The sequence below is a fragment of the Crocodylus porosus genome, unplaced genomic scaffold, assembly GCF_001723895.1.
Source record: "Crocodylus porosus isolate Cpor-Errol unplaced genomic scaffold, CroPor_comp1, whole genome shotgun sequence".
In the NCBI taxonomy this organism is placed as follows: Eukaryota; Metazoa; Chordata; order Crocodylia; family Crocodylidae; genus Crocodylus; species Crocodylus porosus.
In genome coordinates, this window is record NW_017728924.1 from 16,694,499 (window position 1) to 16,717,385 (window position 22,887).

Consider the following 22,887-nt stretch of genomic DNA (forward strand, 5'->3'; position numbering starts at 1 on the left):
TAGGTGAGATGCCTTACTTGACCTGGAGCTGGCCTCAGGGGAGGACTTGGTGGGGGAGCTACAGGTACAAGGTAACCCTAGGGGACAGTGACCACCAGTTGATAAGGATTCACTATCCGGCGTAAGGTGGGAAAGACAAATAGTAGGGCAGTAGTACTAGACTTCCATAAGGCCAACTTCAACGAGCTCAGGAGATTGGTTAGGGTGGGACTGCGGGGTAATCACATCTGTGAGACGGGGTTCCAAGAAGGGTGGAAATTCCTCAAGGGATTGGGGCACAAAGGGACACCATCCCAGTACACGCAAAGGGAGGCAAAAGAGCCAAAAAACCTTCCTGGATGAGCAGGGAAATCCAGGAGAGCCTTCAGAGGAAAAAAGGCGCCTACAGGCTGTGGAAGCAGTGGGCAGCCACCAAGGAGGAGTATACCTACTTGGCTCGTGCTTGCAGGGAAACAGTGAGAAAGTCCAAAACAGATACAGAACTCAGTTGGCAACAAAGATTAAGGATAACAAAAAGTCCTTCTTTAAGTACACAGGGAGCAGGAAGAAGGCGCAGGGTAACATAGGGCTGCTACAGAATGGACTAGGGCAATTCGTAACTGATAGGATGGAAAAAGCGGAGCTCTTAATTTCTTTGCTTCTGTTTTCCATGACACAGACACAAATGCACCTTCCAATGAGTTTTCAGCCTGGAGTGAGAGTAATACCAATCCATCAACAGTTAGCACTGACCTAGTGAAGGGGCACTTGGAAGGGCTGGACGTATTTAAGTAGGCAGGCCCTGATGATCTTCACACAAGGGTACTAAAGGAATTGGCCAGTGACATAGCAGAACCACTGGCGCAGCTGTCTGTGTGCTCGTGGCACTTGGGACAGGTCCCAGAGGACTGGAAAGGGCCCAACATGGTCCCTATCTTCAAGAAGGGGAAGAAGGAGGATCTGGGTAATTATAGGCCAGTTAGCCTCACTTCTATTTTCTGCAAGACCTTAGAAAAAATCATAAAGGATCACATTTGCAGGGTGCCAGCGGGTAACACAATGGTAAGGGGCAACCAGCATGGGTTTATAGCAGGCAGATCTTGCCTGACTAACCTGGTCTCTTTTTATGACCAGGTCACAAAGTGCTTAGGTGCAGGGGAGGAAGTAGATATTATTTACCTGGATTTTAAAAAGGCTTTTGACACAGTGTCGCACCCAATTCTTATGAGCAAACTGAGTAGCTGCAATCTGGATTTTTTCACAGTAAGATGGGTGAAAAACCGACTTATGGGACACACCCAGTGGTGGTGGATGGGTCAGTTTCTCCCTGGAGGGATGTGGGCAGTGGGGTTCCCCAGGGCTCTGTCCTTGAACCAGTACTGTTTAATATCTTCATCAGAGATTTGGATGAAGGTGTTGAAAGCACCTTGTCCAAATTCGCAGATGACACTGAGCTATGGAGCATAGTAAATACATTGGAGGGTAGGGAGTGAATTCAGGCAGATTTGGACAGACTGGCAAAATGGGCAGATCAGAATAGGATGCAATTCAACAAGGATAAATGCAAGGTGCTGCATGTGGGGAGAAAGAATCTCCAACATACCTATAGACTGGGGGGTACCATTCTGAGCACCACAACAGTCAAAAGGGATCTTGGAGTCCTGGTTGATGCAAAAATGAATATGAGTTGCCAGTGTGACAAGGTAATAACCAGGGCTAACCACACTCTTTCTTGCATCAGCAGGAGTATCATGAACAGGTCTAGGGAGGTGATAATTCCTGCCTATGCGGCACTGGTGAGGCCGCAGGTGGAGTACTGCGTCCAGGCTTGGGAGCTGCACTTCAAGAGGCATGTGGACAACTTTGAGAGGATTCAGAAGAGAGCTACTCGTATGGTTGAGGGCCTGCAGGTAAGACCCTATGAAGACAGACTGAGGGATCTGAATCTCTTCAGCCTCCGCAAGAGAAGGCTGAGAGGTGATCTTGTGGCTGCCTACAAACTCATGGGCATGGGGTGGGAGGGGCAGCAGGGAACAGGGGACACAGTTTACTGGTGTACCCTTCAGGGTTACCAGAAATAATGGCCACAAACTTAAGGAGAACAGATTTAGATTGGACATAAGGAAGACATTCTTTACGGTAAGGGTTGCCAAAATATGGAATGGGTTTCCAAGGGAGGTGGTGCTTTCCCCTACCCTGGAGGCGTTCAAGAAGAAATTAGACAGGCATCTGGCTGGGGTTACCTAATCCCAGCGTTCTTTCCTGCCTGGAGCAGGGGGTTGGACCCGATGGTCTACCATGTCCCTTCCGACTCTAGAAATGTATGACTGTGGGTCAGAAGTGAAAGGCAGTGCAGGCCAGGGGGCTGTTAGTCAGGAGCGAGGGGCACCAGCAGGACTGGGAGGGTGGCAAGTTATGGGCTGGGAGTGAGAGGCAACAGCATGGGTAGCAGGCAGGGCACTGGTGTATCAGAGCTGTTCAGTGCCACAAAGTAGTATGGGAGACAGCTGCAGCTGGACCAGCATCCTGGTGTGTGAGGGGGGCAGGGGAGCTCTGATTTTCTCTGATAAAAAATTCAAAATCAAACACCAAAATATATAGGTATGCAGAATTTAGTATTATGCTTGAAGCCATGGTAGGCTTCCAAATTAAAAAGTGTTTTAAAATTGTAAATATATCAATAAAACCTTGTGTTCAACTGAGATATATATAGTGGCATTTTGTATTAATTGCAGAAAAATGCTGATGTTTTGGTTTTTGAATCAGAGAATTTTGGATTTTTTTTTAACAGAGAAAACCAGGATCCCTGTTAATAACTTATTCACAAAATACAAGGATGAACGTGTCCCTGTTACTAATACAGCTTAGAGAAGTCCTAATCTGGTAGATGAGGTAAATGTTACATTGTGTTTAAGATAAGGCTAAATTACATTTAAATTATTATGCTTTACCAGTTGACAACTCATTGTCTTCCTCCACATATAAACATTTGTCTTCTTTACTAAAAGCAATAGAAACACTTTACCTGATAATCCTGGGAGTCCTGGAGGTCCTGGGCGCCCAAAACCTGGGAGACCTGAAAAGGAACAGATTCAACATGACAGAGATGTACAGATTTCCAATACCTAGGAAGTAAAACCAAGATAGTGGTGATGGCAAGGTTGGTAATAGTGAAAATGCTTTGCTGTAATTCTGCCTCTGAAACTATCAAGATTCTTGCTCACCCACCCACCTTGCCTCAGCATTAGGTATTTCTGTTCCAAAGATGATATGCTGCTTTCATAACAGTTTCCTTCCATTCTCTTTCATATTGTGGGTTTTGGTAACTTTCCACGTGTGGCTGACTTACAGTTGCCATTTTTAAGGTAGACGGAGCTGAAGCAAAGGTGAATGGAACGAATAGTATAGGAGGTATTTGCATTTGACTACAAATGTCCCTGGCGAGAAACAACTCTAAGAGCTACACTATGGTAGTTCTTGGCCTGTGCTGCTGGAGGCTGGACAAAAATCAAAAGGCAGAAACCTCACCCGGTTCACCCTTCTGTCCAGCTGGTCCAGGAATACCATCTCGACCTGGTTGTCCTTTCTCTCCTGGAGGACCTGGAGGGCCAGGGCGGCCAACATCACCTAAAAACAGGGTAGAATATACTGGAGCCAAAAGATACCCTACACATTTTCCCAACAGATTAAAACTGGTGTAATGGCAGGTCCACAGGAACTAAAACTGTCCTTTCCTTCTCCCACTACTCAAAAAGGTCACAGGTATGTGATTGTTAAGCAGTTTAATGGTGAGTAAAACTCATCTACTGTTTAAGGACAAGTTAAGCCATTGTAATGCTTAATATAAATAAAGACTGCACATAGTGAAGCAGGCAAACTGTTAGTTTCAAAAAGTAATTAGATTCCCTTGTCAGTGGAAAAAATGGTCAGAATTGCTAATGGCATATTATTTTTAGTTCAGTTTCAGAGAATGAGGTACATATATACAACGGTTTTCAAGATGAAAATAAATAGGTCTTGATAGGGCAAAATAAAAAGTTGTTGATTTTTAAAAGGTTTGTGGGGCTCAGGCAAAACTTTTACTGATCTACATATGTTTAAGGTTTAAACCCAATTAGGAAAGCACCATTTTAATTTGTGGTGTGGTAATTACATTACTATTATTCATGGCAATTATGGTTCTTTTTATAACAAATATCGTTCCACCATTATAAATCTGCCCTTGCCATTAATGCATACATCTTCTGTGACCATTGGTAATTTTGCCAAAGACTTCTTCAACAGGTGACAGAGGGGATTCCGTGTCAGAAAGCTACTGCAAATCACTTTTTCTTGTCTACCTTGTAAACCAAAATTTAGGACTCAGACACCTCAAGAACTTTACAATGGTGAATGGCATGAATCAGACTTAGATAAGGCAAAGTTGCTGCATCTTCTGGAAAAAATCTGATGCCTTTTACAATTTGACCTTGTTGTATAGTTCATGCTTACCTGATGGCCCAGGCGACCCAGGCAGACCAGGATTACCTGGAGGTCCATCAATTCCTTTTGGTCCTGGAATTCCTGGTGTTCCTGTGAAATGCAGACATTTAAATCAAACATGACACTGCATGGTCTTTGCACTGAGATGCACTGGGTCATTGTTTAAGGTGAAAGCCTCAAGACACTATACGGCATGTGCTGATGCTGTCTGCTGTAAAACTGAAAATGTTCATTTGAAGGGACTGAAGGAACTGAAAATGAGGAAGTTAAAGCAAAACATGCCAATCCTAAGGTGTTTTTCTGCTGCCTTCCAGACCCTGCCTTCTTAATTACTTGATGCTATTGGCCAATGAGATACCCAAAGTTTATCAGATAGTCTGCCAGGAAACCTTCACTTTAGGAGAACATAGCATTGGCATTTTTGTTAGCACCATTGTGGACTACAGCTAACTTATTATCCCCTACTACCTTGTTTTTTCATGACACACCATGACCCTTTTGGGTCAGTAGCTGCCACAATGGTAGACAGACCTGAGCTATCTTTAAACCAGGTTGCTTGGGCACTATACAGTAGCATAGAGCTCTGGAGGGATAACCACCTGAATATTTATCCAGGTTCTTGGGTGGGTTTTACTACTTATACTTAGTTATGTCTTCCTGTAACTATATTAGGAGTAATACCAGAGCCAGTCATTATGAAGATAGTGTGGGTATGTCAACATAAGCTGTAGTTACAGTATCACTAAAGCACAGATACATAATTAGTTAAATTTGAAAGCACTGAACTATACTGATAAAACACACCTCTCAAACTTTCTAGAGAAGACTGCCAAACCTAAAGAAAATTGTATTTGTATATACTGAAAAAATCTCTGTACAAGTAATTCTTTGAAGAAAGCAGGCTTGTCCACAAGTGACCTACATAGGAAAAATACAGCCCAGGTCATGTGTTTTGGGGTCTGAGAAGCCAGTGAGCTAACTGGTGTGTTCATGGGTCCTGGTCTCCTCAAGTGCATAAAGGATTTTAGAACAAACACTGTAAGTGAGGTACACACCTATGTGTAGTGATGACTCTAGGAGCACTGCATTAGTTGGCTTCCAGGTTAAGAAACTTTTAAGGAATTTGCAGCTTCACGCCATCTGAGTTACCTGTTTTGGATGCAGAAGCCAAACCACAAGCACAAAAGACAGGAAAGTCCAGCAAAAATTGAAAGCAAAATTACCTGAAAATCCAGGAAGGCCTGGTTCTCCTTTTGCACCAGCACTGCCTGGCAATCCAGGCAAACCAGGATTTCCAGCTACTCCTTTGCTGCCAGGGCTACCAGGGTATCCAGGCAAACCAGGATCCCCCTGAAAAATAGCAGGCAAAACTAAGATCCATTCATTGTACTTTGGTTTAACTTGCATAATTATCAACATCAACATTTTCATCATTTCTCTCTCTGCCCAATTAATGCTTATCACAGCACACCCGAATAGATTTTAATGGTGGCTATTGCAGTTTGTTGCATATTATGTCACTTCCCTCAAAGATCATTATGTTGGAGCTTCTTTTAGCCCTGCACTAAGAGATTTTTTTTTAGCTCTTTCAAAATGCACTTTGACTGTAATACTGTAAAAATGGCACTTTAGCATGCCCACTACATAGTATCTCAGAAATGTTATACCAAAGCTGCTCCATTTACAAGCAAAGAGAGCAGTTCTTTAACTGCCAACCCTGGCACCCAAACTCTCAAAGCCAAATGCTTTTTCTCTTTGGCTCATGTATACCAAGATTAAAGCTTCAGAAAGGGAATTCTTTTACACAAATACATTCACACATATACATGCCCACAAAAATCTAGTGGTTTCTTACTAATTTCCTAACAGTAAATTTACCATTGGACTTTACTAGACTTCTTAAAAATGGGCATGCATCCCTTGGGGGTTTCTTAAGTTCCAGACACACACAACAAAGTGACAAAATCTTTTCAGCGAATGATATTCAGTTACCAGTACATCTGAAGCAAACATTTCACCCTTCCCAAACTGGAGACAGAAACAGTTAAAATGGGACCCTTTAAAATGGGACCCTTTAGTAAATGCAGGTCTAAGGGGTGGATTAAAACTTATTCATTCAATAGAAGTAATAAACTATGCTTCTTTCTAAGTCACAAATAAACATTCATGGAATAAATGGTAACAAAACAATTTCAGGTAGAGCAGAGGTGGACAATGATTTGGGCTGGAGGGCCATTTAGGGAGTTTAGGAGAGCTGTTGCAGGCTGGGTCAGCACCCCCCCCCCCCATAACAGCTCACCAAAACTCCTTAAGTGGCTCTGCCCCAAGGCCCAGCACTGTGCCGTCATCACCTGGTGATCCTGACTCAGCACCGAGGTGGCCATAGAAACCTGTCTGGGACCCACCTGGGCAGGATGTGTTCATCCAGGCAGATGGGATGAGGCCACGGGGAGTAGCATCCAGAAGCGGGACAGGATGGGTAGGTGGGGCCAGGGTGGTGACAGCATGGGGTCATGGCCCAGGACAGAGCCACAATCCACTGCTGGCACATCCTTTGGAACTGGCGTCTGTCCCAGGGACATGTAGGCAGTGGATTGTGGCTCTGACCTGGGCCCTGGCCCTGCACTGTTACTGCATCACGAACCTGCCCCACAATCCCAGCCCTGGCCCGCCTCGGCCACCTGTCCCACTCCTGGACACCAATCCCTGCCTCTCCATCCCATCCACCCAGTGAAGTGTGCCCTGCCCACCAGAGTTCCAGACCAGTCTCCATGGAGACCCTGTACACCTGCTCCATCCAGCACTCTGGCAGTGGGTGTGGGGCAGACAGGGTGGGGTGCTCAGGCAGCAGGTGCAGGTCTGGTAGTGGCTGTGACACTGGAAGCAGCAGCTGGAAGTAGCCACCATCTCTGGGGCTGCTGGGAAGTAGAGTCTGGCCACTGTGCTCCCCCACCTCTGCTGTATGCCCAAGGGTAGCAGGACTGGCTGCACACACCACTGCCTGGGCTGCCCCCCTGTCCCTGGGCTGTACGGGGCTAGATAAAATCTAGATTTTACCTAGATAAAATACTGCGGGCTAGATAAAATCCCTTGGTGGACCAGATGCACCTCATGGGCATTTCAACTAAGTCTATAATAGTTATTTCATTGGTGCAGTAGGTTTTATAAACTCTAATTTCTTTAGTGCTAAAGATATTCTCTAGCAGAGGGGACTTGAAACATTCTTTTGTTTCTTTGTTTACTCCTTGTCCAAGTGCCACAGTCCCCCAGGACATCAAAATAATTTTCACAGCAATAAAACTGTGAGGTCAAATGGGACAGTGGTATTAGGTGGGAAATAAGCCGCAAAAACCAATAACATTTTAAGAAGCCAAGATTCTGTTGCTATGCAGTTACCCTTAGTCACACAGACAAAAAGAAGAAAAATAAAGAAATACCTGGTATTTTATTTCAGCATTACTTTTACTAAAAAGATTTAATTCCAAAATTAGTCAGAAGGCCACAGTGAGACCTCCTGGTTGTTCCCTGGGCTGTGAAAGACAGCCACTTGTTTCACGGATATATGCAAATCTTGGCACAAGTATACTCATTTAAAGTTTTAATTTTGATAAGTGACACTTGTGACCCTTCAGCTGCCTATCTCCTAAGGGTACTTCTCTAAAAGCATATGCTAGTCACCACTTTTCAAGTATTAACTGTGACTGCTTGTGAAATAGAGCATTTTAATTTACTGTTCCCCATGGGTTGCCAATAGGTCACCAACTCTAATCACAGGCCAGAACTTTAACGGAACTGTAAATGGGACACTCTCATAGACACCTTCAGCCAAACTCAATGAACAATGCACAAATGAACCAATGCACTAAAAATGGTTTATTATTCTCTGGCAGTGGAAATGATTAGTGCACACACTTTTTTTCTAGTAGATGGCTCTGGTACTTAGAAAACTGAGACTTTCAGGCTGAAAAATAAATGAACTGCCTCCAAAATTGTGAATAAGGCTTTTGCAAAAGCAGTAAAATAAATGTTAGTGCTGATCTGAAGAAGTAGGGAGCTGTAGACAGACTTTCAAAAATGTACCTTCACTTTAAAAACAAAGAACCCAGTAAACTCTGTTCACCATATAAAAACCCTAACAGCTTTAAAGCACCAAAACCTCATTTATTCATGTCACGTTTGTAAGGCAAATTTTGAAAATATACCTTGGGACCAGGGAGGCCTGGGATGCCAATGTCTGAAAGCCCTGGGTCACCTTTCTCTCCCTTTAACCCAGGAAATCCAGGAGGACCAGGTGGGCCAGGGCGTCCTGCTGTTCCTTGGGAGCCTTTAATACCTTGGGGACCTATCAAACCATAAAAAATATGGTTTTACATCAGTTTCAGAGCAGTCAGTCAAAATATGAACTGGACAAGAGGAGTCAGTAAACAAGGCACCCAGATCTGAGTGTCTGATATGAATATTTTTCATATCAAACTAAAAGAAAGAGCTAAAACCTTTTAAGGCTTAAGTGTGCTGTTCACCCAACGAGAAGGAATTTTACAGAATATATAAAGAATGTACATGGGGGTGCATGAGCAATATTTGTATTTTTAAACTCACACAAAACCAAGATACCCTTGCTAGTAAGTAGGTACATCTTAATGCTAGGAATCAGCATTACGTATTATCCAGCAGTTCTTCCTAAAAAAAAGACTACTATGTCTCTTCCCTTTTATACAGATAAGCTATACTTTATTTTTTTTGATGGGATTATTTGCAGAATCCTTTCCATTTCTAAATTGCTTTGTAGGGTGAATCTGAGAAACCAAGCAGGAAATAGGCCCAAAAAGGCCCATGGTAGGATTCTTAAGCTGTGGACTGACATAACGCTACGTGTGTGCATGTAGGAAATTACTGCTTTAGAGTGCACATCAACTAAATCAACATAACTGTTTCATTTACGCGTAAAGAGGAGCTAAACAAACAGTTTTAAACCTGAAAAAGGTTTAGTCACAACAGTTTAATTTCCACTTAGTGACCTATAAGATGTTATACTTAGGATACAATTAGCTTGGTAATTATGCCGTGTATAGTAGGCCTGCTGCACATTCAGGGATTTAAAGGCATGGCAAAATGAGAAACCAGCCACAAAAGTGTTCCACAAAATATGTGCAACATTTTTGTGCCTGGTTTCTATTATGCCTTAAACTGAATGTGAAGCAGGGTAGCCCTGCCTTGCCAGCTAATACTGGCTGCATGGTGGGGCTTGGTTGACAGCAACATGGTGCAGCCCTGCGCTGGGCTACACCTCATGGTTTTAAGTATAGAGCTGGGAGCCCATCAGCTGATAGGCTGTCCTTGTGTTGGCTGGCCACACAGTATAGCCCTGAATGGGGTTGCACTTTTCAATTTTCTTGGTGCTGAGGAAAGCCTATCAGCTAGGCAGGGTTCCTGGGTTGCAGCAAGCTACAGGGATCACCCCAAGCTGGCACCTGAATATGCCTTGTTATACAATCCCCTTAGGAGTCCTGGGGCCTGGCAGCTAACCAGCTGGGCTTGTCTATGCCTGGCTGGGCTGAGGAGTGTGGGGGACAGTTGAATTCCCCAACAGACAGAGCCCTTGGGCTTTCCTGGACAGGAATCTTGCTAACCCCACTTGGGTTGCAAGGTTCCTGTTAAAATAATGACTTGATTTGGTTTGGTCCCTGAGTCCAACAATCATGCATCCTGCTATGCACATATGGCATGGCAGGATGCATGCCTGTTAGGACTGGGAACTGATCTCTATGTCTGCCAGGAGCCTTTAGACCAGATGGATTAAACACCAGATCAACTGTTTCATGCTATAATTGTGAAGTCCTTTAACTGTTAGTCTCTGTTCACACCCCTGGAAAGATTCGTGGACTCTGATTAAACATTACAACAGAATAGAAACCAGACACAAAAATGTTCCACACATGCTGTTGTCCTCTAAAGTAAGTAAATAGTTATACTTTATACTTCATATATAAATATGAATCTCCTTTTTCTATGATCAAAGCCTATTTCTGAACTATTTACTATAAACTTACAAATCTACCCTTGTGCTACAGAGGTGGGATATTTTAGCTGAATCAAATAAAATAAGTGAAAACTAACCTGGAAGCCCCATCTCTCCCATGGCACCTTTTGGTCCTGGAGGGCCTGTTAGTCCTGGTTGTCCTGGCAGCCCAGGCTCTCCTTTCAGGCCTAGAAAAGTAGTTTGCTTTGATTAATAGTGGACAATAATAAATCATTTGATACTGAGCTTACTCACGTGAATATGGCCATCCTCTTATCACACAAGTTTAGAATTTGGGGGTTGTTCAGCCACACTGAGATATACTCAGATATCTGTTGTTTTTTTTTCCATCTAAATTGAGTGTTCAAATGCGAGACAGGCTTTTGATCACCTAACTGTGCCCTTCCTTCCTGGAGATTAGACTAGTGAAATGGGACTGCAGGGACTATAGTCAGAACCAATTAGAACCATCTGAAAGAAGCAAGAACCAGACTGTGGTCACTAATTTTTAAATGTGGCTCTATGAAAAGTACACTAACCTGGGGCTCCCTAATCCACAAGAGTTGTTCATTAGCTCCCAAGGGGTGTATAAGGACTTGGTCTTAATATATAAAGACTGAACGATTTAAGTCCCAGTAAGACACCAGTCAATAGCAAAGGCTTCCATCCATGGTATGTTGGTAGAAAAAATACTGAACCAGGGATGGGACTTCATGTATTTATTCAGAGGCATTAGCAGAATAAATAGTGTGAAAAATGACCTCTACAGTAGTTGAAAGCCCAGCTGTGACTTCCAGTTAGCTTTTGGAATCTTTTCATTTAGTTTACTCCAGTAGATAAAATGACTAATGAAATAAGGAATACACTGATGAAACAGGATAAAGCTACTTACTAATCCTCCAATTAGCTTGCTTCTCCAAGCAGTATGCTCTTTGCTAACTGTTCTAATGGCAATCTAAACTTCAATTACAGCAGCAATTCAAAAACTGCGTTCAAGTTTGCCACAAGTATTTTAATCTATGCCAACCCTGAATACATCAACAATCCAAAGTTTGCAGATGCTTGTATCAGGGGACCTGGTTTAGGTACATCTCAATATTACCAACTGTGCCACAATGAAAATGACTGCACATGCATTTTTACCAACCACATCATTCATTTAAAAGGCTATATATAGCTCATTAGTGTTCCACCTTACCTGGTAATCCTGGTGCACCTGATTGCCCATTAAGGCCAGGTGGCCCTGGGTCACCAGGGAGCCCTTGATAACCTTTCTGACCTGGTATTCCAGAAATGCCTTGAAAGAAAAAATAAACATTATTACACTGTTCTTTTGATTGCTTTTTTAAAATAAAGAATCAGAATGGATAACAGGTTGAGTTGGGATTCTCTCTCAGTATAGGTGACCTGCCGCATGAGCTAATCTAAGAGGAAGTGCCACAAAACACAACTCATGGAAAATATTGGAAATTAATTTACAGAACAATTCTAGGGAGAAACAAATGCCCTAACACTATTATGTGCTACACAGTTATAACACTTGGCAATAAAGGACACTGCAACTGACTGTACGGTGCAGCTCAGTCAAGGCACACGTAGTATTCCCCCACCTTTTAATAAATAGAAAAACTAGAGCTCCATTCCCCACCCAGTTTATATATTTCTTTTAAATAAAGGACTAATTAAGTCCAGCTCACCTGGGACACCTGGCTCACCCTTCTCTCCTTTTGATCCCAGCTGACTTGGATCAACCTTCCCAGGGGCACCTGGGAGGCCTGTTTCACCTTTGACACCTTTGAGTCCATCAAATCCAGGTGATCCTGGCTGACCTGGTAAACCATCATTGCCTGCAGCATATAAAGCCAGCAAAAGGGAAACATTATCTGCAGGCTCACATCAATAGTTCTATCAGTCTTCACCAGGCTGGGCCTCCACACACTATGCATAGGAGAGAAAATTCACCCAGCAAGTGGTGAGCTTCTGCAAGACCCTCTACCTCATATTAAGCTCTGTAGTGGGGCTAAATGAGGAACCAAAGGTGGAGTGGATGCACAGTGTGCCATCATATTGTGGAAAGGGACTCCATGCTAGCCCTGAACAGAGGGAACAGATGGTCCTATGCATAGAGGGAACAAATGGTCCTATGGCCCCACACAAACACAGATCCACTATGTGCCACATGACTGGCATGAAGAAGCTATACCACAGTAAATCTCAGTGGCAGCAGCTATGGAACTTGCTTCCCTTGCTTGATGCAGAGGGAAACTGGTACATTTTACCTAACAAATCTCCTCCATAGAGCCAGGGGCTGAATGTGGACATACGGCTGTCTCTGGAAGACTTGCTGACACAAAGCTATCAAAATCCACCTAACCATTATTTGAAGTAAACTTTATAAAGCATTATCTAAATTCATAATCTGAGGCCCTTTACTGCCTTGGATCCAAGAACTGAAGATGAAACACTGAAGTCTGAGACTGCCCTTTCCAATACCACACATGGACAAGTTGCTACTGCTTTAAACATCAAGAAAACTAATTAGATAATCCAAGCTTGCCCTTGGAGATCAAATTATATCAATATTTGTGTTGTGCAGCCTTGCTTCCCCCTATCAAAACCACTGAAAGCAGCATTAAGTGGAACCAAAAAACACATTACCTTTGGGGCCAGGAAGGCCATTTCGTCCAGGAATGCCAGGAGGCCCTTGTGGACCTGGAGCTCCCATCACACCCATCTCACCTTTGGCACCTAGATGCATTGAACCACCACTGTCATTCTGAACAAAAACCCAAAGGCTATCAGTACTTAACTTTCATCTACCTTCATTTCTGTGGTACTAGCTTGTACAACAAAACCTGGTCTGCAACCTGCAGAATGCTATTTTATCTCTAGCACATACTGGGCCTGACCCTGAGAAAGGCTGATACCAGACAGTCCCACATATTTCAAAAGGAATTATAGCTGTTCAGCTCTCCCAAGGATTGGGCCCATACAAGTCAATTCTTAGAGGTGGTGCCAGCTCTTCCATTATTAATTCTTAGGAGCACATGTGGGATTTGTGCACACTATATTTTTGTGAAGCATATACATGTACCTAAATGCTTCAAAGCATGCAAATGATTTAAACTGTTATGTACTAAAAAGGAGACAAAGAGGCAATTATAGATGAGCTGATTCTCTGAGCAGCTTTATGTTGCTTCTTGTAGAATGGGACTGTTTCAGGAAATTAAATGTTTTCAAATTTCTATTCCATGGAAGGAACTGGGCTCTTTAAGTGAATAACAAGAGAGAGAACACTGGAAAGAAAATCAACTGCTATACATGAACAACATTTTCAATTACTTTTTTCAAATGGAGCATATCTATATTTATACTGCAACAATGACTAGACAAAACATGCATACAGTTCAGCTGAAAATATATCGCTGAAAAGAATCAATGGCATGGAGGGCTGGAATAACATGGGAGATACTTGCAAAGGAGAAGGGGAGTGATGGTGGAGGAAAGGGGATTTTACAGTACATATTTATTTTTGAAATTTTTGTTATAGTTTTAAAAATAATTAAATATGAAACAGCACATTTTACAATTCTGACTAAGCACTTACAAAACCAATTAAATTCAGATTATGCCTGCCGAAGTAAAGCTTAACTCGTCTGCAAAATCTCAGCAGTCTACAATACATCAAACTATGTATACTGCAATGTTCAGGCACAAATAAGAAATGGTCTTTCTTGCAATCTTGCAGTATAATGGCTTTTATTAGGTACAGTCAAATTCTTAAAGCAAAAATACTGAAAAATCTGTTTAACAATAATGCATGCACACATGCTTATTGAGCTCAGTAGTAAAGTTTATGACCTTAAAACAGATGTAAGCCTCTTGATATTACAGTGTCAAGAAAAATGGTACGTGCATATTTAGTTCTAGATTACCAAAAGTGCTCTGCACTTGTGTAGCTGCTTCCATTACAGCCAATAAGAGTGTTGACCTCTAATGGGATCAGGGTTACACCAGACTTGAGCACCACTTAAAATCCCATGTGCGATGACTTTTAAAGAGTCATTTCTAAATAACAAAAATGTATCTTATCATACACTGAATACTGAAAGCTCTTTTGCAAGAGGGGCTTGGATACCCACTGAGTGTCACAATTAGAAGTATTTGCCCAAGCAACCATGGATCAAACCCAAAATTGTGGAGTTCTGAAATGTGAGTTTTAGGCTGGCACCTGTCCCTAATTCAAGTTTACTGCAATGAAATCTCATAAAAACCTTCAGAAAAACTTTTCAATAATCAGTAAGGCATAGTAAGTAAACTGCAAGTATAAAGACAGAAGGCATGCCCATGTGGGTAGAACATACATATCTACCTACAGCTCTCTGTATTACCCTATAGATAACAATGCTTATCTAGCAGCAGTTCTAAATCTAACTTACCTGCAAATCCTGGTATTCCATCCCGTCCTGGTGGACCTGGTGGACCTGGTGGACCCAGAAGACCAGGAGGTCCAGGAAATCCTGGAACACCTCTGTCACCTGGAGGACCAGGAATGTCGAACCCTGGGGGACCAGGATCCCCCTTCTCCCCTGGAACACCCTGGGGTCCTAAACAACATTATTAAAACACCACTGTTTAGCAAGAGATAGAGCAAAGCTTGGAGTTGTACTCAAGTTCAAGTGTGGTAGTGGTGGAACAGCTGCTTCCTTGCTGAACCTCCCCAAAAGGTAAGCTTCATGACTTCCAAGGCTCTGTCAGAGGAGCAGACTTAATTGATTTTTGCTAGGCTGTGAATGGACTCAATAACTGACATGTATATATGAGTCTGCAGGACTGAAGTCTAATTGCTCTGCTTCAAAACCTATATACAAAGTCTGCATTTTTCTTACACTTTTTTGTTTAAATTGTCAGCTCTATAGTACGCATAACATTTGTTTACCCAGCATTTTGTTTTCTTCCCCTCTCAACTGATGTTTCAATTTCTATTTTTCAACAGATAAAGGTCTTGTTTTCCTAATAGGAAACTTGTTACAATATTAAATTTTGCACAGTGTGACGACACTGAATTGGCAAACACCATACAGAAAATAAGGAGCTCTTTTTAACATCACGTTAACTTCATGAAAACAAAAGATGGACTAATTTGTATTTCAAGGTTTTGCATTTTATAGTTTGGGCTAATAATTCAGCTTAGTTTAGTACTTCTACATACAGTTTACATGGAGAAACATAGCTTCAGTTTAAATGAAATCCAAGTTTAGCTTTATTGATGAGCTTCATTATTTTGTTCTACGATTAGCTCAAATGGACATTTTCTAAGGGCAGTGAAGTTTTGTATTTCATTAAATTTGTGTACCTTAAAAATGTGCCTCAATGATGACTGCCTAAAAGCCAAAAGGAACATTGCTTAATATTAGGGACACTAAGTCAAAGGGGAAGACAGCTTGCCTAGATTCACTGAGATAGACCAGAGATGGATTTCACTCTAAACTGATCATTTACAATTTAAGATAAGAAAAGGCTTTGTTGAAGAAACCACAGTACCTGGGTCACCTGAGGTTCAAAAGCCAGCGAATTAGCATTCATCAGGGAGTTCAAACACAGGGAGCAGTTGTAAGTTGTATGAGATTCGTTAGGTTAGGAAACAAAATGAAGCACATAAAAATTAGAACAAAAATCTACATTAAAGTTCTGGATCTAATTACAATAAAGAGACACTTATTTGTAAGTAAACACGTAGGCATTTTCCAATTGCACCTACCGATGTACGTAGAGACAAGCAACAGGCTGAAAGTTTTTAAATATACAAGTGAAACCATTAAAAAAAATGTCGTGCTGGTTTTTTTTTAGCTGGGGGTGTCCTAAATCTAGCAAGGTCTTTGCAAGTTGGGTTTAAACTTACATTTTAAACACCAATTGGAGCCATCAGTTACTAACTAGCCTGTGCATCTCACTGATGCCTCTTTGTGCCTGGCTGGACAGCTTTTGCTATTTTGCACTTTGGTCCTGAAATTGCTATTGTATTTATAAAAACTGAAAGTCCTTGACTGTGAATGGTTAGCTAAGATACGACCCCAGTTAGTCCTACATAGAGTTCCTGGAGAGTTAAGTACAATGTGGCACTATATGAACTGTTGTTCTTCACAAATGTATATAAAATGATACTTTGCCCCATTGTCTCAGGCTTATTGAAAGACAATGCAATGCAATGGTTGGAAGTCCTACTATAATCTTCCTTACAGAGGGTATCAGAAGTCAGTCAGGATCAAGATCCATAAAGATTAAAGCAGCATAGGACAATCTCCATGCTGTGGTAGATAGTGCCCTGGTCCGCAATTACAGGAACAAAGCTTCAGGAGCAAGGCTGGCATTCTCCCTCTGGAGACAGGTAGATCAAGCACATTGGAAGTATGTGTCTGTGCACATGATTATATTACCATTTGGTACCTAATGGCTACAATAGTTGTATAGGTGGAACTGTTGACTATATTATCATTATTTATATAAAAATATATGCAACCTAAAACCCACTAGAATTGCTTTCTTCATTCTGAAGAAGCTGCAAACTTCCAAACAGACACTGCAAAGTATCTGAATACATGGTGGTGCATGGAAAAGAAAATATAAACAAGGAAATGCTTAAGATTTTTCCAGCCCCAACTGACTTGGTAAGAGATAGGAATGAGTGACAGGAGGATAGAAATGGAGAAGGTAACATTTACACTAGATAAACCAGACAAGGAGCAGTGCCTCTAGCATTAATTTGGGTATTTTAGTTAACCCTCAGCCATGCATTACAGTTTAATGCTATCATGCCGTTAGTAGCCACAGTGATTAATACAGACACACACAGTGAAAAACCAAATACATCAAACAATTGAGATAGGTATACTCCAGGGTTCCAGGTGGACAGCTGCATAATAGTTTTCCTATGAAGGGCTTGATTCTGCAAGGTGGTTAAGCAGGTACTAAACTTTGAGTGTGGGACTACTCACACAATAAAGTTAGGCATGTGTGTTAAGTACTTTGCTGAATCTGAGCCCAGGTTTTGTAATGGTAAGAGTGCAACCTATAACTGCTGCTTACAGTTGTGTCAGTCCAAATGCTGGTGTTTCTTTTGGTGCCTAACCCTAAAATATAGGACTGTAGTCATGCGCTAGCAACATCCATAGTAAATATGGCAAGAACAGACGTGTTTTCAAAACATTTCAGCATTAAAATAAAATTGTGCTCAAGTTCCTATAGCACATTCCCACTGGTTAAAGCTGCTGGGAAGTGGAAATCCCATGCAGTAAGAGTAGTGTAGTTTTCCCTAAAAATACAATATGCTTTATGAACAGATTTACACACACATGCAAGAGTGTACACGTGCAGGCACATGCACCCGATGTCTGTAGAGCTGGAATGAGGTTGTAAGTTCACAAAAATGTAATAATTTCAAATGGATGACAGCCAAACCCCCTTTGCTAGTGAAAGAGTCACAGTCACCCCTATGCTGGGCTGCTCATAGGAGATCTCAAAACTGTCCAGCTTTGCTGAATGAAATGCATGAAGAAAAAGGCTATCTTGGTGATCATAAATTATCCTAACCGAATTAAAGTTAAAATCAAGTTGTTTTCATACAGTGAATATGTGAAATCCTTTCCTGTTCATATAGTGGACTACTACAACTTGGAGTCTTTTTTCTGATTGATGTAGTATTGGACCAACTACACTGGAATACCTGAGAACAAAAGTTTTTCCACTTTGTTCATCTTCAACTTTAACCTTGCAATACTAAGTCAGTTCCAGCTCTTTACTGTTAATATCCCGATGTTGTGAAATGATGGACATCTTCAATACTACCCACTAATTAAAGTAAAAGCTAATGAAACTCTCCAGAAATGGCCCTAATTCTGTCTTCTTAGAGGCAGTACAGTAACACAGGCATCTTATCTACTTTCCCTGTAACTCCAAACACTAGGTTAAAATGCTCCTGCACTCTGCTGAGGAGGGGAGCTTACCCCAGCTTGTCCTGAGGACCAGCACATTGGATATACTTCCCAGGAACATGGGAGAGGACCCTAAGCACAGAGCTTCCTAAAATTCCTGTGAAACCAGAAAGATTCCAGATAAAACCCAGGAGAGACTGCTCTCCTGTTTGTGAAAATGGCAAACTCTGAAAAGTACATTCTTTGGGCAAATTCTTCCTAGATATGAATAGCTGTGAAAACCTAGTGCTTTCTAATGACTCGTATGGGATGCAAAATGAGGCAAAATTTGTTCCACTAATTGTGAGGTGGGTACCAGTAAAAGCCAATGGGCACAGAGTCTCTGGTTTGCCTTGCCGATTAGTTCTTTCCTGCAATCCTTGTGAGCATCCTCTCCTGGGGTGTAAGCTTGGCCATGTATCAACAACTACTCCAGAGCTACATTCACTTGAGTCTTACCTGATGGCCCTGAAGGTCCTGGAGGTCCAGGTGGTCCGGGTGGACCTTGACCACCAATGCCTGGGAAACCTGGTGGACCTGGGAGCCCTGCTGATCCACTTGGTCCAGGGTCACCTTAAAAGAAATTCTCATTCAATTCAACTCAGCAAGGAATTTCAGGGATTTGCACTGTTTCTCAGAAATGGCTTGTGGAATGCTGCCTATATATTGTCTTGAGAACACTGTTGGATGTAAACAGGGAATTAGAGATGCAAGCACCCATTTGTATATATAATTTCACAAACCACTTTTGACAGATGGGCTGGAAACTTTCTCTTCCTATGCATAAAGAGCCTCCAGTTTAAATTTCCAGAATACACAGATATGTTCTTATGCTATAATCCATTTGTCTAATGTAAACTGACAGCAAATATTTTTGCTAAACAGTAAACTAGGCATATACGACAATAGAGTTCTGGCAACTGTTAATGTGAACTGTTTGTAAATACATAAAAAAGATTAAGTGAAAACAAAGTTAACAAAGTCACTCTATTTAAAGTTTGACATCATCACCAATTTGGATTTGCTTCTAGCAACAAGAGACTAGATTTTCAGAAATACAAACATACACTCCTGCCTGCCTGTTCCTTGAGAAAGCAAATCCCCAGTTGCTTTTACATTTAGATCCATGCAAATAAATAGGGTTGTACTGCGGAAAAGTATCCCTGACACAAGTCATCTGAGCTACTGTCACACACCTGTAATCCTAATCTGAATTTATCAATGTTTAAGAGTTGTTTTGAGTTCAAAAGTTACAGAAGGGTAGAGTTCTTGTTACCTTTTGGCCCTGGAGCTCCATCAAAACCTGCCCGTCCTGGAAGACCAGGGCTTCCTGGAAAGCCAGGATCCCCTTTGGGTCCCAGTAGTCCTTTTGGACCCACTGGCCCTGGGGGTCCTGGGGGTCCTGGGACACCAAATCCACGTTCCCCCTGTGATGACAAAGGGAAAAAGACTGAGATTTCCAAGTGGAAATGTCTTGGACAGCTAAAACGTAAAACAATATTTTAGAGTCTAAGTCCTTTGCTCAGTCTTTCCCCTTCCCAGATTTAAACATGAGGAACTGAAAGCAACACCCAATACACTGCTTGTCACAGTATGCATCTGAGACCTGGAGGCCCATGTTCAAACCCTGTTCAAAATTCAGGGACAGCAAGGACTTGAATAAAGAATTAAATATTAATTGGAGCAGGGACTTGAAACTCTCTCACAATCTAAGTGAGTGCCTGACCAGAGTCAGCTTCTCTCTCTCTCTCTTCCCCAGTCAGTATGGGGGAACAGGAAAAGCTCCAAGAGACTACAGAAGACCTGAGATGGGATCTACACAGATGTTGTTAAACTCCGGGAGGGAGTAGGGAATGAGAAGAAAAGGTTAATCTTGCAAGGAAGACATGGAGACCAAGCTTGCATCACTTCTCATGACTACTGGAATGGAGTTAGGACCATAGCTATGATTAATTCAAGGAGGAAAGTGTAAAATGGTGCATATTTGGGCAATGGTGACAAGGATCCTGTCCAGAATTCTCTTCTTAGGGTTCAGGGAATCTTCTTGGTACAAGTGTCTGGTGGGGAGAATAGCAATGCTCTGATTGTGCTCCTCTTCGAGCATATCTTCTGTGCTTCCATCAGCTTTGGGCTGAAAAAATAACTGATGGTACAACACTGTTTGCTATGTCCTCAGAGGACTGTTTCTTCTGATTAACGAATGCTTTTGCTCGAATTCAGAAGAGCCATAAGGATTAAAAGAAAAGTCTCTCTGTTTTCCAATGATATCTGTTTCTAGACAAAAATGTATGCCTCTTTCCAAGCCACTAATCTATAAATTGGCCATTTCACCATCTTCATCTCCACCAGTTTAAAGCTGAAATAAGAACAGCCTACCAGAACCTGCTCCCTAGCTGACTTCCTATACCTTAAGGACCTCGGGAAACAGTCACTGAAGGTGTTAGAGAAGACTCTGCAATGCACTACAGCTGGACTAACAACAGTGGGCACGTCTACACAAGATTCTTATTGCACAGTAGCCTAAAAACACTGTGCACCATGTTGGCCATTAAAAACTGTGCCAACAAACTACTGTGCAGTGTTATTAGGCTAATAGGCAGTAAGCATCACAAAATAACCATGCACTGGCACTACTATGCAGTAACTCTAGTTACTATGCATTTAGTTAGTACTTCATTAAGCTAGTACTAGACTAAATGCTCAGTAACTAAGGTTCATTAATGAACATGCAGATGTGCCCACTAAGTCAGAAAAAGTAAATGACTGGAGAGTGTCCTTTAAGGTGTGAGAGATAAAGGCAAATTATAGGCGTGATCTCCACCCAACTCAAGAAGGGACTCTCCACTGGCAAAGATGAAAACCCCGTAAAGTGCAATCTTTAATTCACACAAAAAACACAAGCAGAATGATAGATATTGTCACACCTTCTGTCCTGGGAAACCAGGCTGTCCGGGTGGCCCATCTAGACCAGGTCGTCCAGGGCTTCCTGGTGCACCAGGGGGACCAGGCACTCCAGGGAAACCTACAATACAATGAGGAGGTTAGGACAAAACAAAAATACTGTTGACAGACGCAGCAAACACTATCAAGGGCTTTTTTAAAAAAAAAAAAGAAAGAAAGAAAGAGACACTTTGGGTGTGTCCAGACGAGCCTGCATGTGTCTCTTGAGATACAAGTATATCCAGGTATCAAAAGAAAACCCGCAGAAAAAAAATGGGGCAGGACATGGTCCAGGACCTTGACCTGAGGCAACTGGAGGCTCAGGTCCTCCAAAGAGATGCTCTGGTAGGCGGCCAGGGCATCTCTATGGCTGCCTCTTGCCCTGGTGGTGCAGCATGCTGCAGCACATGTGGGACAAGGAGCAGTGCAAGTTGCAGTGACCTGGACCCGGGCTCTGTCCTCAGATAAGTAGGGACTGGGGGTGGCCGGGGCTAGAGCCGGGGCTGTGTGGGTGCGGAGGACTGGCGGGGAAGGGGACTATGGAGGGGGGCTGCTTGGGAGGGGTGGGTCCCCTGCCTGTCCCTGGGAAGACCCACAGCCCCCTTTCCCTCCACAACAGCAGTGGCTGTCAGGGCACTCAGGGCCCTCTTGGCACAACGCCCTATGTGGCGCTGCCTGTGCCCCATCACACAGGCCTGGCCTGGCTCGGTGCAGCAATGGGCAGTGCACCTTTGGGAAGCTCCGGGACTCTTGAGCTCTGACTGGCCTGTGCTCTCAGCCCAGGCCGGTTCCATGCATGCAGGACCCAGCCTGGCATGACATGTGGTCACTGTGAGCAGTGCCAGCCACTGGGTGACAGCCCGAGCGGCCCGGAGCTGCCTGAAGGTGTGTAGCCCTGCACCGTGCCAAGCTGGGCCTGTGTCATGTGGCACAGACAAGTACCAGGTGCCAGGCGGCCACAGCCATGCTGCGTTGCCCTGAGCCACATGGGGGGCTGTGCCAGGAGGGCCCCAAGCACCCCAACGGCTGCTGCTGCTGCGGGCCCTTCAGGGGGGACTTTGGCTGCTGTGGAGGGAGACTGTAGCCCTTGTGCGGGGAGCATGTGGGCCCAGGCGAGGGAGCTGTGTTCTCTGTGGGGGGCTCTGGCCCAGGGGTGGGGAACTGTGACCCCTGTGGGCAGGGCAGTCAGTGAGCTGCACCCCCACAATCCATCCACAAACCCCACACTCCCAAGCCACCCTCACAAACCCCTCACCCACATACCTGGCCCTGTGTGTCAGGAGTAAGGGGACTGGGGCTGGGGTCAGGCTGTGGGTTGAGAGTGAGAGGCAAGGGCGGGGGCAGGGCACTGGCATATCAGTGCTGCACATCCTGGTGAATGAAGTGGGTAAGGGCAGCTCTGATTTTTCTATGACAAAAAAGCCAAAAGTAAATGCTAAAGTGTATAGCTATTTAGAATTTATTTTATTATGATGATACAGGCACTGGTAGGCATCC

The 22,887-nt window shown here is 43.1% G+C and overlaps 1 protein-coding gene across 5 annotated transcripts in view; it reads right to left on the reverse strand.

Annotated features, from left to right (window-relative positions):
• The window catches only part of COL4A5 (collagen type IV alpha 5 chain), a 148,630-nt gene that overhangs the window by 25,956 nt on the left and 99,787 nt on the right, over window positions 1-22,887 (reverse strand). For 3 of the 5 annotated variants that reach the window (XM_019540426.1, XM_019540425.1, XM_019540423.1), the window contains exons 28-41: window positions 21,375-21,472; window positions 19,727-19,877; window positions 18,910-19,023; window positions 16,025-16,033; window positions 14,920-15,087; window positions 13,139-13,228; window positions 12,178-12,327; window positions 11,679-11,777; window positions 10,579-10,668; window positions 8,664-8,803; window positions 5,685-5,811; window positions 4,471-4,551; window positions 3,508-3,606; window positions 3,005-3,055 (exon numbers count right to left, since the gene is read on the reverse strand). In XM_019540426.1, the coding sequence (XP_019395971.1) occupies window positions 3,005-3,055; window positions 3,508-3,606; window positions 4,471-4,551; window positions 5,685-5,811; window positions 8,664-8,803; window positions 10,579-10,668; window positions 11,679-11,777; window positions 12,178-12,327; window positions 13,139-13,228; window positions 14,920-15,087; window positions 16,025-16,033; window positions 18,910-19,023; window positions 19,727-19,877; window positions 21,375-21,472 (1,467 nt within the window). The remainder of the gene's footprint in view (window positions 1-3,004; window positions 3,056-3,507; window positions 3,607-4,470; window positions 4,552-5,684; window positions 5,812-8,663; window positions 8,804-10,578; window positions 10,669-11,678; window positions 11,778-12,177; window positions 12,328-13,138; window positions 13,229-14,919; window positions 15,088-16,024; window positions 16,034-18,909; window positions 19,024-19,726; window positions 19,878-21,374; window positions 21,473-22,887) is intronic. The other 2 variants (XM_019540427.1, XM_019540424.1) reach the window with 1 other exon arrangement.